Consider the following 16,760-nt stretch of genomic DNA (forward strand, 5'->3'; position numbering starts at 1 on the left):
CTTAAGATCCCATAAGTATATTCTAATAATTACCTAGTAAATGAATGAAAAGCAACAGTTGTGTGTGTTTGATAGCTATTTTAAGAACAATTACAACATATATTTCTTGTTTAATGGCAAATTATAATAATAATTATTATTATTATCATCATCAGCTTTCAGGAAAGATTAGAATCTACTTTTAAAAATTCTATTCCTTTAGTCTTATTCATGAAATTTGACTATGTAAGTGAAAGAACTCATTTTATAATTCAATATTATTAAAAAAACAAAGACTTAATGGTATTTTTGTAGAATTTTTGCCTCATATTGATTTCTTTGGTGACTTTATTTTTTTTATTTTTTTTTTTGTCTTACTGGTCTTTTGCTCATATATTTCAGTTTCTAATTTTGTGCTATCATTGAGTTGCATTTTGTTTTATCTTTATGTTTAAAAAATCTTGTTTCTTAGTTTTGTATTTTTTTCTTTTTTATTGCTTATCTATTTGTTCACTAAAGAGAGAGAAAAGGAAATGAGTTTTGTGTGTAGGAAGGTGACAATAATCTTGGAGCAGCTGGGTAAGGGAAGCCATGTAAAATATTTTTTCAATAAGAAAGTTAATTATTTTTCACGTGGATTGCAGTATTAATTAATAATATGTCAAATAGTAGAGGAAAATGAACTTGAAAGTCTGAAAGTGAGATCAGAGCTGAAGTGCAGATTAAAGGGAACATTCTAAGACTATTTGGTAATTTTAAGATGTTTCACTTAGAAGTTTTAAAAATTATATTTGCAAACAATGATTCATTTTTGTCCAAATTTCTAGTAGCCTAAGATGAGGTTTTGTTACTACCAAATTCAATTTCCTTAGTTCATATAGCCTAATCTTTCAAGTTTTATGACATTTTTATTGAAAATGAGAATCATGTTAATCATATCTTTTCTCTCTTTCTTTCTTTCTTTCTTTCTTTCTTTCTTTCTTTCTTTCTTTCTTTCTTTCTTTCTTTCTTTCTTTCTTTCTTTTTTTATTGAATACATTGGACTGAGAATGAGGTCCACATTGCAAGAGTTAGAGAAAGGACTCATACATTTTCTATGTATTAAAAATAAAATCACTCTTTGTAAAGCAATCAACTGGAATGAAAGATGCTAGTCTCAAAATACTTTAACATTCCCAAATGTTATTGTATTTTCAGAGATAAGTATAGCAAGTTGTTCTTCCTCATACTTCAATAACAGTAACTACATTAATGACTCTAGAATTTATGATAAATTCACAATATTATCATGTCAATGCTACAAGCCTATTATTGAAAGCAGGTCATATTTTATATTCTACTTAAAATCACATAAAGTTGTTGTAAAGTAAGTAGAAGCACATTATAGAAGAATCAAAAGAACATAGCCTGCATTGAAACTGCTTTTATGATAACCACAATTATTTGTAATTTTCAATGTTTAGAGAATATATGTGTTTAGATAAGGGATTGCATTGGACAATTATAGATCAGATATCTTAATTTGATTTGAGATTTATTTGAAATCAGATGTGATATTTCCCAGGATCCTGGAAGCTATTGTAACTGCATACCAGATTTTTATTATCTGAATTCTTTGGCTGAAGCACATTAAGCCTAGTTAGTATATCAAAATCTGTTAGAAAGTATTTCTAAACATAAATTCAATTATGTCATTTCAGGTGACTGGCATATTCTGTCTACAATGAACCATGGAAAAAAGCAGTAATATCACAGTCTTTATTTTATTGGGACTTTCCCAAAATAAGAACACTGAAATTCTCTGCTTTGTATTTTTTTTATTTTGCTACATTGCTATTTGGATGGGCAATGTTCTCATAATGGTTTCAATCACATGCACTCACCTCATTGAGCAACCCATGTATTTCTTCCTCAACTATCTCTCACTATCTGACCTCTGCTACACATCCACAGTGACCCCTAAATTAATGACTGACTTACTGGCAGAAAGGAAAGTTATTACCTATAATAATTGCATGATACAGCTCTTTACAACTCATTTATTTGGAGGGATTGAAATCTTTATTCTCACAGGCATGGCCTATGACCGCTATGTGGCCATCTGCAGGCCCCTGCATTACACCATCATCATGAGCAGACATAGGTGTAACTTGATCATCATGACTTGTTGCACTGGGGGATTTGTGCACTCAGCCAGCCAACTTCTTCTCACTATCTTCTTACCATTTTGTGGCCCAAATGAGATAGATCACTACTTCTGTGATGTGTACCCTTTGTTGAAATTGGCCTGTTCCAATACACACATAATAGGTCTCTTAGTCATTGCTAACTCTGGCTTAATTGCTTTGGTGACGTTTGTTGTGTTGATGGCCTCTTATTTTTTCATATTGTATACCATAAGGACATATTCTGCAGAAAGCCGGAGCAAAGCTCTATCTACTTGCAGTTCCCACTTAACCGTTGTAGTCCTGTTTTTTGCACCTGCACTATTCATTTACATCAGACCAGCCACCACATTTCCAGAAGACAAAGTATTTGCTCTTTTCTACACCATCATAGCACCCATGTTCAATCCACTGATCTACACACTGAGAAACACAGAGATGAAGAATGCCCTACGGAAAGTTTGGGGTCATCAAGGACTTCTGAAGGGGAGGTAAATTTAAATTTCTGAATGATTTCTGCTTTCTATGACTAGTTTCTTGAGTTAACACATATAAGATCCACTGTCATTTTTTAATGCTTTGGAAATTTAAGTGGATAGAAAGCAGTTTACTCTCTTGAATTATATTTCTATGTGGACCCTTCATTAATAAAGTGGACATTATTTGCACAAAAGCCCTCTTGTAAGTTAATTAATCATTGGGACTCTATTCTGCCAATGAAAGAAACTTTTTATATAATATAATATTTTATTAATTCTTAAAGTATTTCATAGAATGTATCATGACTGTATTCAACTTTTCACTGAAATTTATCCCAGACCAAACCTCTGTCCTCCCTCCCAATTTATATGTATATTTCTATTAATTGGTTATTTTATTTATTTATTTTATTTATTTACATTTCAAATGTTATTCACCTTCCTGGTTTCCCCTCCACAAACCTTCATCCCATACCCCCTCTCGTACACCTTTAAGAGGGTGCTTCCCCCACCCACACAGTCACTCCAGCCTCTCCCCTCTGGCGTCCACCTACACTGGAGCATCAAACCTCCACAGGACCAACAGCCTCCCCTATCATTGAGGCCAAATAAGGCAATCCTCTGCTACATGTGAAGCTGGAGCCATGGACCTACTCATGTATCTTCTTTCATTGGTGGTTTAGTCCCTGGGAGTTCTAGGGAGTCTGGTATATTGATATTGTTGCACTTCCTATGGGGTTGCAATCTCCTTCAGCTCCTTCAGTCCTTTCTCTAGCTCTTTCACTGGGGTCTCCAGGATCAGTCCAATGGTTGGCTGTGAGTATCTGCATCTGTCTTAGTCAGATGGTGGCAGAGCCTCTAAGAGGACAGTCTTACTAGGCTCCTGTCAGCAAGCGCTTCCTGACATCAGCAATAGCATCTGGGTTTATGTCTGCAGATGGGATGGATGCCAAGATGGGGAGGTCTCTGGATTGTCTTTCCTTCAGTCTCTGCTACAATTTTTTGTCTCGGCATTTCCTTTAGACAGGAAAAATTCTGGGTTAAAAATGTTGAGATGGGTAGGTAGTCCCATGCCTCATCTGGGGTGTCATGCCTATCTACTGGAGGTGATCTCTTCAGGTTCTATCTTCCCTCTATATTTAAGCTAATACCATCCCAGCTGGTTCCTGGGATCCTCTACTTTCCCTGTTGTATGGGACTTTCTAGTGGTTCTTCCCCACCTTGTTCCCCACCCCTGACTGCTACATAATTCTATTTATTCTCATGACCCTCTAGACTTCTCTCCTGTCTCTTCTCATACCTGATCTTGTCCTCTTTGTTCCCTACCCCTCCTCTCTCCCTCTCAGGTCCCTCCCTCTACCTCTCATAACTATTTTGTTCCCCCTTCTAAGTAGGATTAAAACATCCACCCTTTGCTTTTCCTTCTTGTTAAGCTTGTTTGTTTTTGTTTAAGAAAAGCCTCTCTCACATTGTCCTTGTCCTATGGCCTGTATCATTTTTCACTATCTTTTTTGTGAAATTTCCTGAGACTTAAATATATATATTCTTCGTTTAACAACTTGAAAAGTAAAGTAAAATGTTCCTTTCCTTATTGACAGCTTGTCCTAAACTGGTCACCTGGAGAAATGCAAGCACAGGTGAGAAACCTTCTCCAATCTGTCCTGTGTATGTTGATGAGATATTTTTTTGATTTGCAATTGCTGTGAGATTATACTGCTCACTCAGAGTGCTGTCATTTCTAGGGAGATGGCTATGAGTTGCATAAGGCACTAAACTACAAATGCCTTGGAGAACAAGCTAGTAAGCACCATCTTTCCATATTCTCTGCTTCAGTTCCTGACTGAGTTCTACTTTCTGAGTGAATTCATGTTCTGCTTCCCTCAATGATGGAATCTAACCTCTAAGGTGTAATATACCCTTTCTTTCTAAAGTTGCTTATAATCAAAGTATCTTCTTTAAAGCAACACAAAACAAACAAGGACAGCAATTCTGACATCTTAAAGGTTATTGTTACAGATATCAGTGACAGAATACCGCACATAAAAAGTCAAGTACTATGTATACTTTTTATATAGTGAGCATTTTAATTTTAAAAATGATTTATATTAGATATTTTCTTTATTTACATTTCCAAGGTTATCCTCTTTCCTAGTTTCCCCTCTGAAAATTCCCTATCCTCTCCCCTCTCCCCCTGCTCCCCTGCTACATCCACTCCAATAGTGACAAGCACAACAGGTCCCAAAAACCTGGGCGCTGTCCCGAGGCGAAAAGTTCATGGAAACTTAGTCTCCTGGAATTGTGGTATCCTGAATAAAGAATGCGCCAATGTTCTTGCTTTAGTTGGTAAAAGGATCTGTGTGCTTTCCCTTAATATTGCCGTATTACAAGTGCTCCTAATTATTGACATTTTGACATATAGCTAAATTTGATTCTAGGCAGTCCTTTATCCAACCTTGGGCATGGATAGCTAAGTCACTGCCCTACACAGAAATTTACCATTATTGAGTAAGAAGGAAGTTTGTGATCTAAAGAGGAACCAGAGTAGATACTTAGAACTAATAGAAAGCTGAGTTATACCCATACAAAAGTAGTTACAATGGCCTAGAGGAAGGTGGACTATACAATAGACTAGAGTAGGAACTATGGCAAGGACACGAAGCCCTTGCCCCTAGCTTCTAAGATTAAGTGGACCTTAGGTTGAGCTGTTTTTGATCCCAGTTGTTAACATTGAATTTTATCCCAGTTGGTTCCTGCCAGTCCTTCTGTGTTTGCATTCCTCTTTTTTGTGTAAGAATCCAATAACCTCTTTGTATCTCGCTGGTGTGATGCTCGATTTGACAAATTACATTCAGATCCACACTCCCTTGTGTCAAGTCTGTCTGTCAATTCCTGCCAACTCCTTGTCCACCTGCAACCAGAGACCCATTCTACACAGACAGGGACCAAAGAGGGTCTGCGGCATTCCCCACCCCTCCCACTCCTGCTTCGCGCCCCTGGCATTCACCTATACTGGGGCATAGAACCTTCACAGGACTGAGGTCCGCTCCTCCCACTTTTGAGCGATTTGGCCATCTGCTGCTACATATGCAGCTAGATCCACAAGTCCCACCATGTGTTTTCTTTGATTGGTGGTTTAGTCCCAGGGAGCTCTAGGGGAAACTGGTTAGTTCATATTGTTGTTTCTCCTAGAGGGCTACAAACCCCTTCAGATTCTTGGATACTTTCTCTAGCTCCTGCATTGGGGAATCTTTGCTCCTTCTAATGGATGGCTGTGAGCATGCACATCTGTATTTGTCAGGCACTACCAAAGCCTCTCAGAAAACAGCTATATCAGGCTCCTGTCAACAAGCCCTTGTTGGCATCTACCTATTGTGTCTGGTTTTGGTGGTTATTTATGAGATGGATCCCCAGGTGGAGAAGTCCCAGGATGGCCATTCCTTCAGTCTCTGCTCCGAACTTGTGTCTCTAAATTCTTCCATGGGTAATTTGTTCCCCCTTCAAAGAAGGATCAAAGTATCCACACTTTGGTCTTCCTTCTTGAATTTCATGTGTTTTGCTAATTGTATCTTGGGTATTCAGAGCTTCTGGGCTAATATCCACTTATCAGTGAGTGCATATCATGTGTGTTCTTTTGTGATTGGGTTACCTCACTTAGGATGATATCCTCCAGATCCATCACTTTGTCTAAGAATTTCAAAAATTCATTGCTTTTAATAGCTGAGTAGTACTCCATTGTGTAAATGTACACATTTTCTGTATCCATTCCTCTGTTTAGGAACATCTGGGTTCTTTCCAGCTTCTGGCTATTATAAATAAGGCTGCTATGAACATAGAGGACCATGTGGCATTATTGTACATTGGAACATCTTCTGGGTATATACCCCGGAGTGGTATTGCCAGATATTCCAGTAGTACTATTTCCAAATTGCTAAGGAACCACTAAACTGATTTCCAGAGTGGTTGTACCAGTGTGCAGTCCCACCAGCAATAGAGGAGTGTTCCTCTTTCTTCACATCCTCACCAGCATCTGCTGTCACCTCAGTTTTTGATCTTAGCCATTCTGAATGGTGTAAGGTGGAATCTCAAGGGTTTTTTAAATTAATTAATTAATTTAATTTATTTTCATTTCCCTGATGATTAAAGATGTTGAACATTTTTTTTAGGTCCTTCTCAGCCATTCAGTATTCCTCAGTTGAGAATTCTTTGTTTAGCTCTGTACACCATTTTTTAATAAGGTTATTTAGTTTTATGGAGTCCAACTTTTTGAGTTCTTTATAAATATTTGATATTAGCCCCCTATAGGATTCAGGATTGGTAAAGATATTTTCCCAATCTGTTGGTTGATGTTTTTTTTTTTTGTTTGTTTGTTTGTTTGTTTGTTTGTTTTTTCTTATTGTCAGTTTTCTTTGCCTTACGGAAGCTTTGTAATTTTATGAGGTCCCATTTGCTAATTCTTGATCTTACAGCACAAGCCATTAGTGTTCTGTTCCAAAAACTTTCCTCTGTGCCCATATCATCAAGTCTCTTCCCACTTTATTCTCTATAAGTTTCAGTGTCTCTGGTTTTATGTAGAGTTCATTGATCCACTTAGACCTGAGCTTTGTACAAGGAGATAAGAATGGATCTATTTGCATTCTTCTACATGCTAATCACCTGTAGCCAGTACCATTTGTTGAAGATGCTGTCTTCTTTCCACTGTATTGTTTTAGCTTCTTTGTCAAAGATCAAATTACCATAGTTCTGTGGGTTCATTTCTGGGTCTTCAATTCTATTCCATTGATCTACCTGTCTTTCACTATACCAGTACCATGTAGTTTTTAACACAGTTTCTCTGTAGTATAGCTTGAGGTCAGGGATGGTGATTCCACCAGAAGTTCTTTTATCTTTGAGAATAGTTTTTGCTATCTTAGGTTTTTTGTTATTCCAGATGGATTTGCAAATTGCCTTCTCTAACTCTGTCAAGAATTGAGTTGGAATTTTGATGGGGATTGCATTGAGTCTGTAGATTGCTTTCAGCAAGATGGCCATTTTTACTATATTAATCCTGCCAATCTATGAGCTCAGAATCGTTCTTAGAAGGGGGAAAAATACCCATCGAAGGAGTTACAGAGACAAAATTCGGAGCAGAGACTGAAGGAACAACCATCTAGAGACTGTCCCACTTGGGAATCCATCCTATAAACAACCACCAAACCCAGACACTATGGCAGATGCCAACAAGAGTTTGATGACAGTACCCTAACATAGCTGTCTCCGGAGAGGCTCTGTTAGTGACTGGAAAATACAGAAGTGGATGCACACAGTCATCCTTTGGACTGAGCATAGGATACCTAATGGAGGAGCTAGAGAAAGGACCCAAGTAGTTGAAGGGGTTTGCAGCCCCATAGGAGGAACATTAATATGAACTAACCAGTACCCACAGAGCTCCTTGGGACTAAACTGTTGTGTCTGTCCAGCAGATCACAGCCTGGGTTCTAGCCTGGAAAGGCATTTTGGAAACCTGGAAGAGAAGAGGGGCTAGGCGGCGAGAGAAAGAATTGCAGCTAAGACAGCATTCTGATCAAAGCTCAATTTTACTTTTTCAGACACTCAGTTATAAAGGAAGGGGGAGGGAACCCGATTTCCCGCCAAGTAACTCGGGGTCCAGTAGCAGGACAAACACGTGTGTGCCTCCAAGCACCAAAGCGACAGGGTCCAGCAGTGGGCGTGGCAGAACGAATGAGCAGGAAACTCCACCCTTGAGCAAGCAGGTTCCAGGGTGGGGGAAGAGAGACCACACTAAACCACCGATCAAGGAAAACACATGGTGGTACTGGTGGCTCTAACTGCATATGTAGCAGAGGATGGCCTAGTCAGTCATCAATGGGTAGAGAGGTCCTAGGTCCTATGAAGGTTCTATTCCCAGTATAGGGGAATGCCAGGGTCAGGAATGGGAGTGTGTAGGTTGGGGAACAGGGAGAGGGAGGAAGGGATAGGAGATTTTCGGAAGGGGAAGTAGGAAAGGGGATAACATTTAAAATGTAATTAAAGAAAATATCTAATAAAAATAATTCTTTGTTTAGTTCTATACCCCATTTTTTATAGGACTATTTGGTTTTCTGGAATCTGATCTCTTGAGTTCTTTGTATATTTTTTATATTAGCCCTCTCTTGGATTTAAGATTGGTAAAGATCTTTTCTTAATCTTTTGGTTGAACGAATGAGCAGGAAACTCCACCCTTGAGCAAGCAGGTTCCAGGGTGGGGGAAGAGAGACCACACTAAACCACCGATCAAGGAAAACACATGGTGGTACTGGTCTTTTGTCTTATTGACAGCATCCTTTGCCTTACAGAAGCTTTGCAATTTTATGAGGTCCTATTTGTTAATTCTTGATCTTACAGCAGAAGCCATTGATGTTCTGTTCAGAAATTTTTTCCTGTGCACATATCTTCAAGGCTTTTCCCCACTTTCTCCTCTATAAATTTCAGTGTCTCTGTTTTTATGTGGAGGCCCTATATCCACTTATTCTTGGGCTTTGTATAGGAAGAAGAAAATGGATCAATTCAAATTCCTCTACATGCTAACTGCCAGTTGAGCCAGCACCCTTTGTTGAAAATGCTGTCTTTTTTTTTACTGGATGGTTTTAGCTCCTATGTCAAAGATCAAGTGACCAGCATTTTTATATAATCAACAACCAAACTAAGAAGCATATGATTGCATTCCATAAGAAGCCTTCTTTGTATCTCTTAGGAATTTATATAATACAAATAATCACAAATTTTATCTACAAAATCAATTTATTTGACAGTTCTTATATATTTCAGACTAAAATAGCATAAATTCAACAAGTTAGAGTCTATCATCTTATAAGAAAGTCTGTATAAACCATATACCACCAGTTAGAATTTATTGTATTATATGATAGACTGTGTGAACCATTCCACATGTTTATAAATTATCAGATTTGTCTTTTCCCTAATGGATAATAAGTTATGCTATAAATACACAATGTCTAATCTTTCTAGTCTCTTCTTATTGAGTGTTGATGTAGTGCTCAATTTAGGGTTATTATATATTTCAATACTCTTTCTTCATATATCACTGATATAAATTATAATGTATTCAATTTAAAAGATTAGGTAATTCATTGAAAATCTCTAGGATAACTGAAGTAAGAGGTATATACTGATGTAAACATGTTATCATGTCTAAGATTTAAGCAATTATACACGATATATATTAGTGAATAAAAATATTGCTGATGAATGGTGAGCTTTACACTGTACCCTGACTTTTATCATCCAGGCCATAGCTCTCCCTCTTTGAGGAGGCCTACTGAACCTGAGGAACATTTTGGTTAGATGCCCTATCTGTCAATTCCCTGAGTTCTAGATCCACCATGGACACAGAACAGGAAAGCTGTGTGCAGTCCCTCACTTGACCTTTATTATCCATCCCACAGCTCTCCTTATCTTTTCAAGGTGTTCTGCAGGGCCCCAGGTACAGCCAGATTGGAAACCTCCCCACTAGTCTCATGCTTGCCTATTCCACCAGGTGCATAGCCACCCGAGGTGAACAACATCCTGTTCTCTGAGCATTCATGTCCACAGATCTTTCTGCCTTCCTGAAGGATTCTGCCAGTATCAGGAATATTCAGTCAACACCATGTACAACCTGATAGCTAAAGTGTAGCATAAGAACACAATCATCAAGAGCCAGGGCAATATGGCACCACCAGAACCCAGATGTCAGGCTATATCAAGCCTTGGATAGCCAAACACAGCCAAAGAAAAAGGAGATTACCTTATAATTACTTATAAAGATGAGAGAAGCCTTTAAATGGGAGAAAAATAAATTTCTTCATGAAATACAAGAGAAAGAAATCAAACAGGTGAAGAAAATAAATAAAATTGATCAAGACATGAAAATGGAAATAAAAACAATAAAGACAAACTGGGGGAATTCTGTAAAATCTAATGAGTAGAAGATAGGATAGAAGAAGTTCTTTTTTTTTTTTTTTTTTTTGGTTTTTTTTTTTTTGGTTTTTTTGAGACAGGGTTTCTTTGTGTAGCTCTGGCTGTCCTAGAACTCACTTTGTAGACCAGGCTGGCCTCGAACTCAGAAATCCACCTGCTTCTGCCTCCCAAGTGCTGGAATTAAAGACGTGCACCACCACTGCCACTGCATGGCAAAAGAAGTTTCTACATCAGTCAAAAGCAGTGTTAAATATAAAAAGTTCCTGACACAAAACATCAAAGAAATATGAGACACTAGGAAAAGACCACACTTACAGATAATAGCTATTGAAGAAGGAAAAGAGTTCCAAGTCAGAGTTCCATAAAATATTTTCAACAAAAATCATAGAAGAAAATTGCCCAATCTAACAAAAAATAAGCCAATAAACATACAATAAGCTTATAGAACACCAAGTAGATTGGAACAGAAAAGAAAATGGACCAGCATATAGTAATCAAAGCACTAAATGTACAGAACAAATAAAGAATATTAAAACCTGCAAGGGAAAAGAGCAAAGTGACATATAAAGGCAGACTGATCAGAATTAGGTCTGACTTTTCAACAGAGACTCTAAAAGCCAGAAGATACTGAACAGATGTTATTAAGACTTTAAGAGATCACAGATGTCAGTTCCGACTACTACACTCAGTAATACTTTCAATCGCCATAGACAGAGCAAAACAAGATATTCCATGGCAGAACCAATTTTAAACAACATCTTTTCACTAATCCAGCCCATCAGTCAGCATAAGAACACAATCATCAAGTGCCAAGGTAACATGGAAATACCATATTCTGATACTGGAAAAAGCCCTCTAACCCATGCAGAATAATAATAACAAAGAAAACATGGGAAATAAGTAACTACAAAAGAACAAATTAAAATGAGGTAAGGCACCCCCAACACACACACACACGTACACATGCATGCAAGGGCAGGTGCACAGAACTTCTCCATGTCTCCTAGAACCTTCTTCAAAATTGACCATATTCTTGGTCACAAAGCAAGTCTTCATAGATGAAATCAAAATAATCCCTTTTGTCTTATCAGAACACTATGGATTAAGTCAGGAATTTGACAACAAGTTAAACAACAAAAAAACCTACAAACTTGTGAAAACTGAGCTTCTCTCTATTGAATGACCAGTGGGTCAGGGAAGAAATAAAGAAATTAAAAACTTTCCAGAACTCAATAAAAATGAAGGCCCAACATTCCTAAATGTGACCAGAACTTCAAAAATTATGCTGTTGTCATGACAACTAGTTGAAAAAATTACATAAAAAGTCACTATTCAGAACTCAATTCCCTAATCAATAGTGTCAAAAGTTAATGCTCTTTTTTTATTGGTACAAAAATTTAAGTACAGGTTATAAGTTTAAAGAAACAACTGGAGCATAATTGGGATTTGAAAAGGTGCTGTAACTCTTCTCAGGATCAACAAGGGCAAGCAAACCATTTTTTTTCTCAAAAAAAAAAAAAAAAACATATGAGTAGGGGTAGCCTTTCAACAGAGTCCCTTTCTTTATTAAAGTATCACATTATATTGCTTTGTCCATATGTGAATGTCACATCTTGCTTAAAGTGATTGAGTAAATGATGGAGAATCAGAAGACAATGAAGTCACCACCAACATGCAATTGTAGAAAGCTACATAACTGAAGAAAAGAAATAATTAACTGGTTGTAATTTATAGCCTTAAGACTTATTTATTAGACATTTATTCAATTCCATCTCATTTGAATAAATATAATTCGATAAAATATATGACTAAAAATTACATAAATTAATTGCAAACTTACCTGGTAGTATTTAAGCATGACCAAAAAGGCCAAATTTAAAAATATCAAAAAGTTCTTCATGGTAGCATTTCATTACAAGGTGGGTATAATTAAATAATTTGAAAACAGCTGCATTACAAACAGAAGAAGCTTCCATAAATTATTTAGATAAATATTACAGCTCTTGGATTGTTACAGGCATCTTCTGTATACACAATCAAAATGTATCAACAAAATATAATTTTGTATATGAATATATGCATGTATCAGAATATAAATGAATATTTATATCCATTGTTAAAATCAGTGAATAAAAGAAGTATGTGATGTACAAAGAACTAAGTACATGTCAGGTTTATTGTTTGCAAAATAAAATAAACAGACAGAATTCGACATATAAAATTCTATCACAAGGATTTGCACAAGTTTATTGTAAACAGCATTTATCTTGATAGTCTTAGATCACTTTTTTAATCAGCATCTGAACTCTTTATCAACTCCCAACTGAAAGCCAACTATAACAAATAGCATTCTAAACAAAATGAACCATGTATGGTTACTAAACAATCATCATTTACAATATACGAAGAAGACCACTATAAAATTATATAGAATTATATACTATAATTCACCAGTTGTTATTAAAATCTAAAACAGGATAGATGAAGAACTTCCATGAGTAAGGAGGTAGCAACATCCATACATGAAATATCAAAATGAAACTAAGCATTCCTCACAATGAGTATAGTTTCATAGGACTCTAAAAGATAGGGTTTTGGGTTATGGCACTGAAAGGAATGTAGGAAACTTATCAGGATGTACTGGATGTGAGAATAAAATGTTAAAACATTGCATGGTTTCAATGTATAATAATTTTTAATGTTCTTAGTATATGAGAGTAATAGACAAATAAGTTTAAATAAATCTTAGCTTCATTTTCTAGTTCTAATTAGCATGGCTATTAACACTAAAATGTCAGTATTATTTTCCCAATGAAGCTATTTCCAAATTTACAAGATAAACCAATTGTAAAAAATAGTACAGTTCATAATCACATAGTTGTGGTTTTAGATTAGATATTAATTGATATAACACAAACTGTGGTAAAAACAGAATCACAATTGTTTTTGCACCATGTGGATGCAATTTTAAAAGTCTTCATCTAGTCATAATGCAGAAAACAACTCACTCAGGGTGTTCAATTTAGCCTGATACATCTACAACATAATATGTTGTAATATAATATAATACAACTCATGGACCCAGGACTCAGTGATCCCTGCAATGGAGTGGGGCAGAAATTCTGTAAGAGCCAGAGGTCCAGAACATCTACTAGGAACTATTATCTTCTGAATAGTTGAAAGCTGAGCTAAATTGATTAAAATGAACACAACTATAGTTAATTAATAATCGTTATTAATGCATGCATAGTAAAGCAGTAGGCAGTATTAAGAAACCCTACAACTTTCTATAATGTCTTAAGTACATAAATTTAAATGTAGAGCAAATAAGTTGTGAAACAAAAATCACCTGCTTCTTAGTGAGTCTGGGTCTAGTGTGAGGATTGAGAACAAGAGATAGATACAACTAGAATATATTGTATACATGCATGAAAATCTCAAAGAATAACTGGTATATACTTAAAGTTAGCAAAACAGCTTTATGTATAATAGGAATAGAAGCAAAATGTTATACATGTAACATTTGGTCCATTTAATACAAGATGCAAGGTCACTATTTTGGCAAGGGTTTGGCAACATCTGTTATCTCCCAGTCTGGACTGAAACTAGTCATGTAACCTACAATGACTGTGAACGCCCATTCTTCCTCTCTTTACCTCCAAGTGCTGGGATTCCAAACTTATGCTACCACAACTAGCCAAATCCACATTTTTATAAACTATCACACAAACTCTAAATAAAAAGAATATAAGAATATCAATGTCAGTTTATTTTAAACAGTATCTGCATACACAAACTTAGATAAAATTTTGAATCGTTAAAAAGATTTTTCTTTAAGATGCATCTTTAAATAACAACTAAAAACTGTACCAATTTAATAATTAATTTGATTAAATAATTTAATACATTTATAAAATTATTTTTTCTTTGTTTTTCAAATTCTTCAGTCAACGGCTAATAAAATATAAACAATTATAGAAATATAAACCCATAACCCTAATCATAAATTTTAAATTAATTTAAATAAATTTCAAAATTAAACTGTAATTGTGAAAATAAAATCACATTAAGAAAGTTTATTTAGAATATGTCAAAAATATTGAAAACTAGCTTGAATATTTTTATTAGAGCTTAAGATCACTTTTTTTCTCTTGTAGAAGATCTCGGTTTGTCTCCTAGTACCTTTATATTGTCTCACGTTGATCTTTAACTCCAGTTCCTGGGGTCCTCGCATGACCATCTTAAATACCAGACACACATTTGGTACACACGTGTGTGTCCCACTCACTCACAAATATAATAAAAATAAGCCAATCCTTAAAGGTACTAGAAACATAGAAATATCTAAAAGGTTGACAATGAGGATGATTATGTAAGATTATTGTAAATTATTTTCATATGATACTGTAATAAAACCCTGGTAATATGAGACCATCAAAGAATGTATTTTAATACTATTTTTATTAAAAATGAAATTAAGTGTCCATTTACAGATATTTAAACACACCTTATAATTTAGAAAGAAAAATATAAAACAATAGGCTCTTTGGGTTGTATTTCGGCTAAAAGAGTCCACCTCCAGTAAATAGGCACGACCCCCAGTAGAGGGACAGGACCACACATGCATCTCAAAATTTTTAACCAAGAAATATTCCTACCCAAAAGAATAGCAGGAACAAAAAAATGGAACAGAGACAGGAAAAGTCCAGACACTGCCCCACCTAGGGATCCATCCAATCTGCAGACACCAAACCTCAACACTATTGCAGATGCCAAGAAACACTTGCTGACAGGGACCTGATATGGTTGTTCCTTGACAGGTTCTACCAGCACCTGTCTAATACAGATGAAGATACTTATAGCCAACCATCCGACTGAATTCAGGGACCCCAGTGGAAGAGCTAGGGGAAGGACTGAAGGAGCTGAGGAGGACTGCAACCCCATATTAAGAGCAATATCAACTAACCGGTCCACACGGGGCTCACAGGGACTGAAACATCAACCAAGGAGTATACATGGAGGGATCCAGGATTCCAGATACATATGTAGCAGAGGATGGGCTTATCTGACATTAATAGGACGGGAAGGAGGCTTGATTTCTCCAGCATAGGGAGATGCTAGAGAGGTGAGGTGGGATTAAGTGAATGGGTAGAGGAACACCCTCACAGGGAGAGGGAGGATAGAATAGGGGTTTGGTGGAGGGGTAACTGGGAAGAGAGATATCATTTAAAATGTAAACCAATAAAATGATTAATCAAATAAATAAATAAAATCTACAAAATGAAAAATGGGCTCTTGTAATAAATATGATGTACTTGAGGTCAAAATACTCAAAATTGGATGTCCAGATTAAAATTAATGATATCACGTTTTCTTTAAAGTTCTTTGGAAATTGATAAACTTTACAGATGTTATACAGTTTTCAGAGGTTATAGAGTTGGTAAACTGAAATAACACAGCATTTTGCATCAACACTTAAGCTCTGTCAATCTTTCCATAAAAGCCTGTACTATAGACCCTAAACATTTTTTAACTCCATGCAATCATCAGTTTCAAATCCATATACTCCTCTAGGTATTATTTCATTTTCCTTTAATTTTTCCTAAAACAGTGCATGGTCTTTTCTCTAATAGTCATTCTATTGGATACTCTAAGGCTGTTCCTGTTCCTGGTCTTACTCTGAGGTCTCTCAGCAGAAACCTTGGTCACTGATCTCTTCCCTGAGCAGTGGCCTTAGAATTCTTTACAGGCCACTTTAAATTTTACTCAACATTATGAGGCAGGATCCTACTCCTGAGGTGAAATTTAATAGACAAGGTTAAATCAGATTTAACTCTGTGACTTGAGTCATGATTTTCATCTCTTTGCAAGTAACATCGGTTACTTTGTATTTTTGGAAATAGAGCACTGTATATTCACTGTCAGTAACTCTGTATGCACATCAGCACATCATTTTATCATGTGCGTAAATCAATGTTCTTCACACGCTCATTGGGGATACTACCTATCAGTTCTAGCCTCATAAAGGTGTATAAACAAGTAGATTGCACACATATGTGGAAAAACTTTTATTGGAAAGTACAAAAATGAACTCATGTTACATTTCTGAGTTACATGGTTTCAATTTGAAAAAACACTAAAAGGTATTAAATTTCATTAAATTGAAGAAATATGTTCAAAA

At 36.0% G+C, this 16,760-nt stretch overlaps 1 protein-coding gene across 1 annotated transcript; it reads left to right on the plus strand.

Moving 5' to 3' along the window:
* Positions 1 to 1,709: 1,709 nt before the first annotated feature.
* LOC110306583 (olfactory receptor 4P4) lies at positions 1,710 to 2,639 on the plus strand. The gene has a single exon (XM_021178656.1). The coding sequence runs from the start codon at positions 1,710 to 1,712 to the stop codon at positions 2,637 to 2,639; it is 930 nt and encodes a 309-aa protein (XP_021034315.1).
* Positions 2,640 to 16,760: the final 14,121 nt, after the last annotated feature.

This window comes from Mus caroli, chromosome 2, assembly GCF_900094665.2.
Source record: "Mus caroli chromosome 2, CAROLI_EIJ_v1.1, whole genome shotgun sequence".
Taxonomy (NCBI): Eukaryota; Metazoa; Chordata; class Mammalia; order Rodentia; family Muridae; genus Mus; species Mus caroli.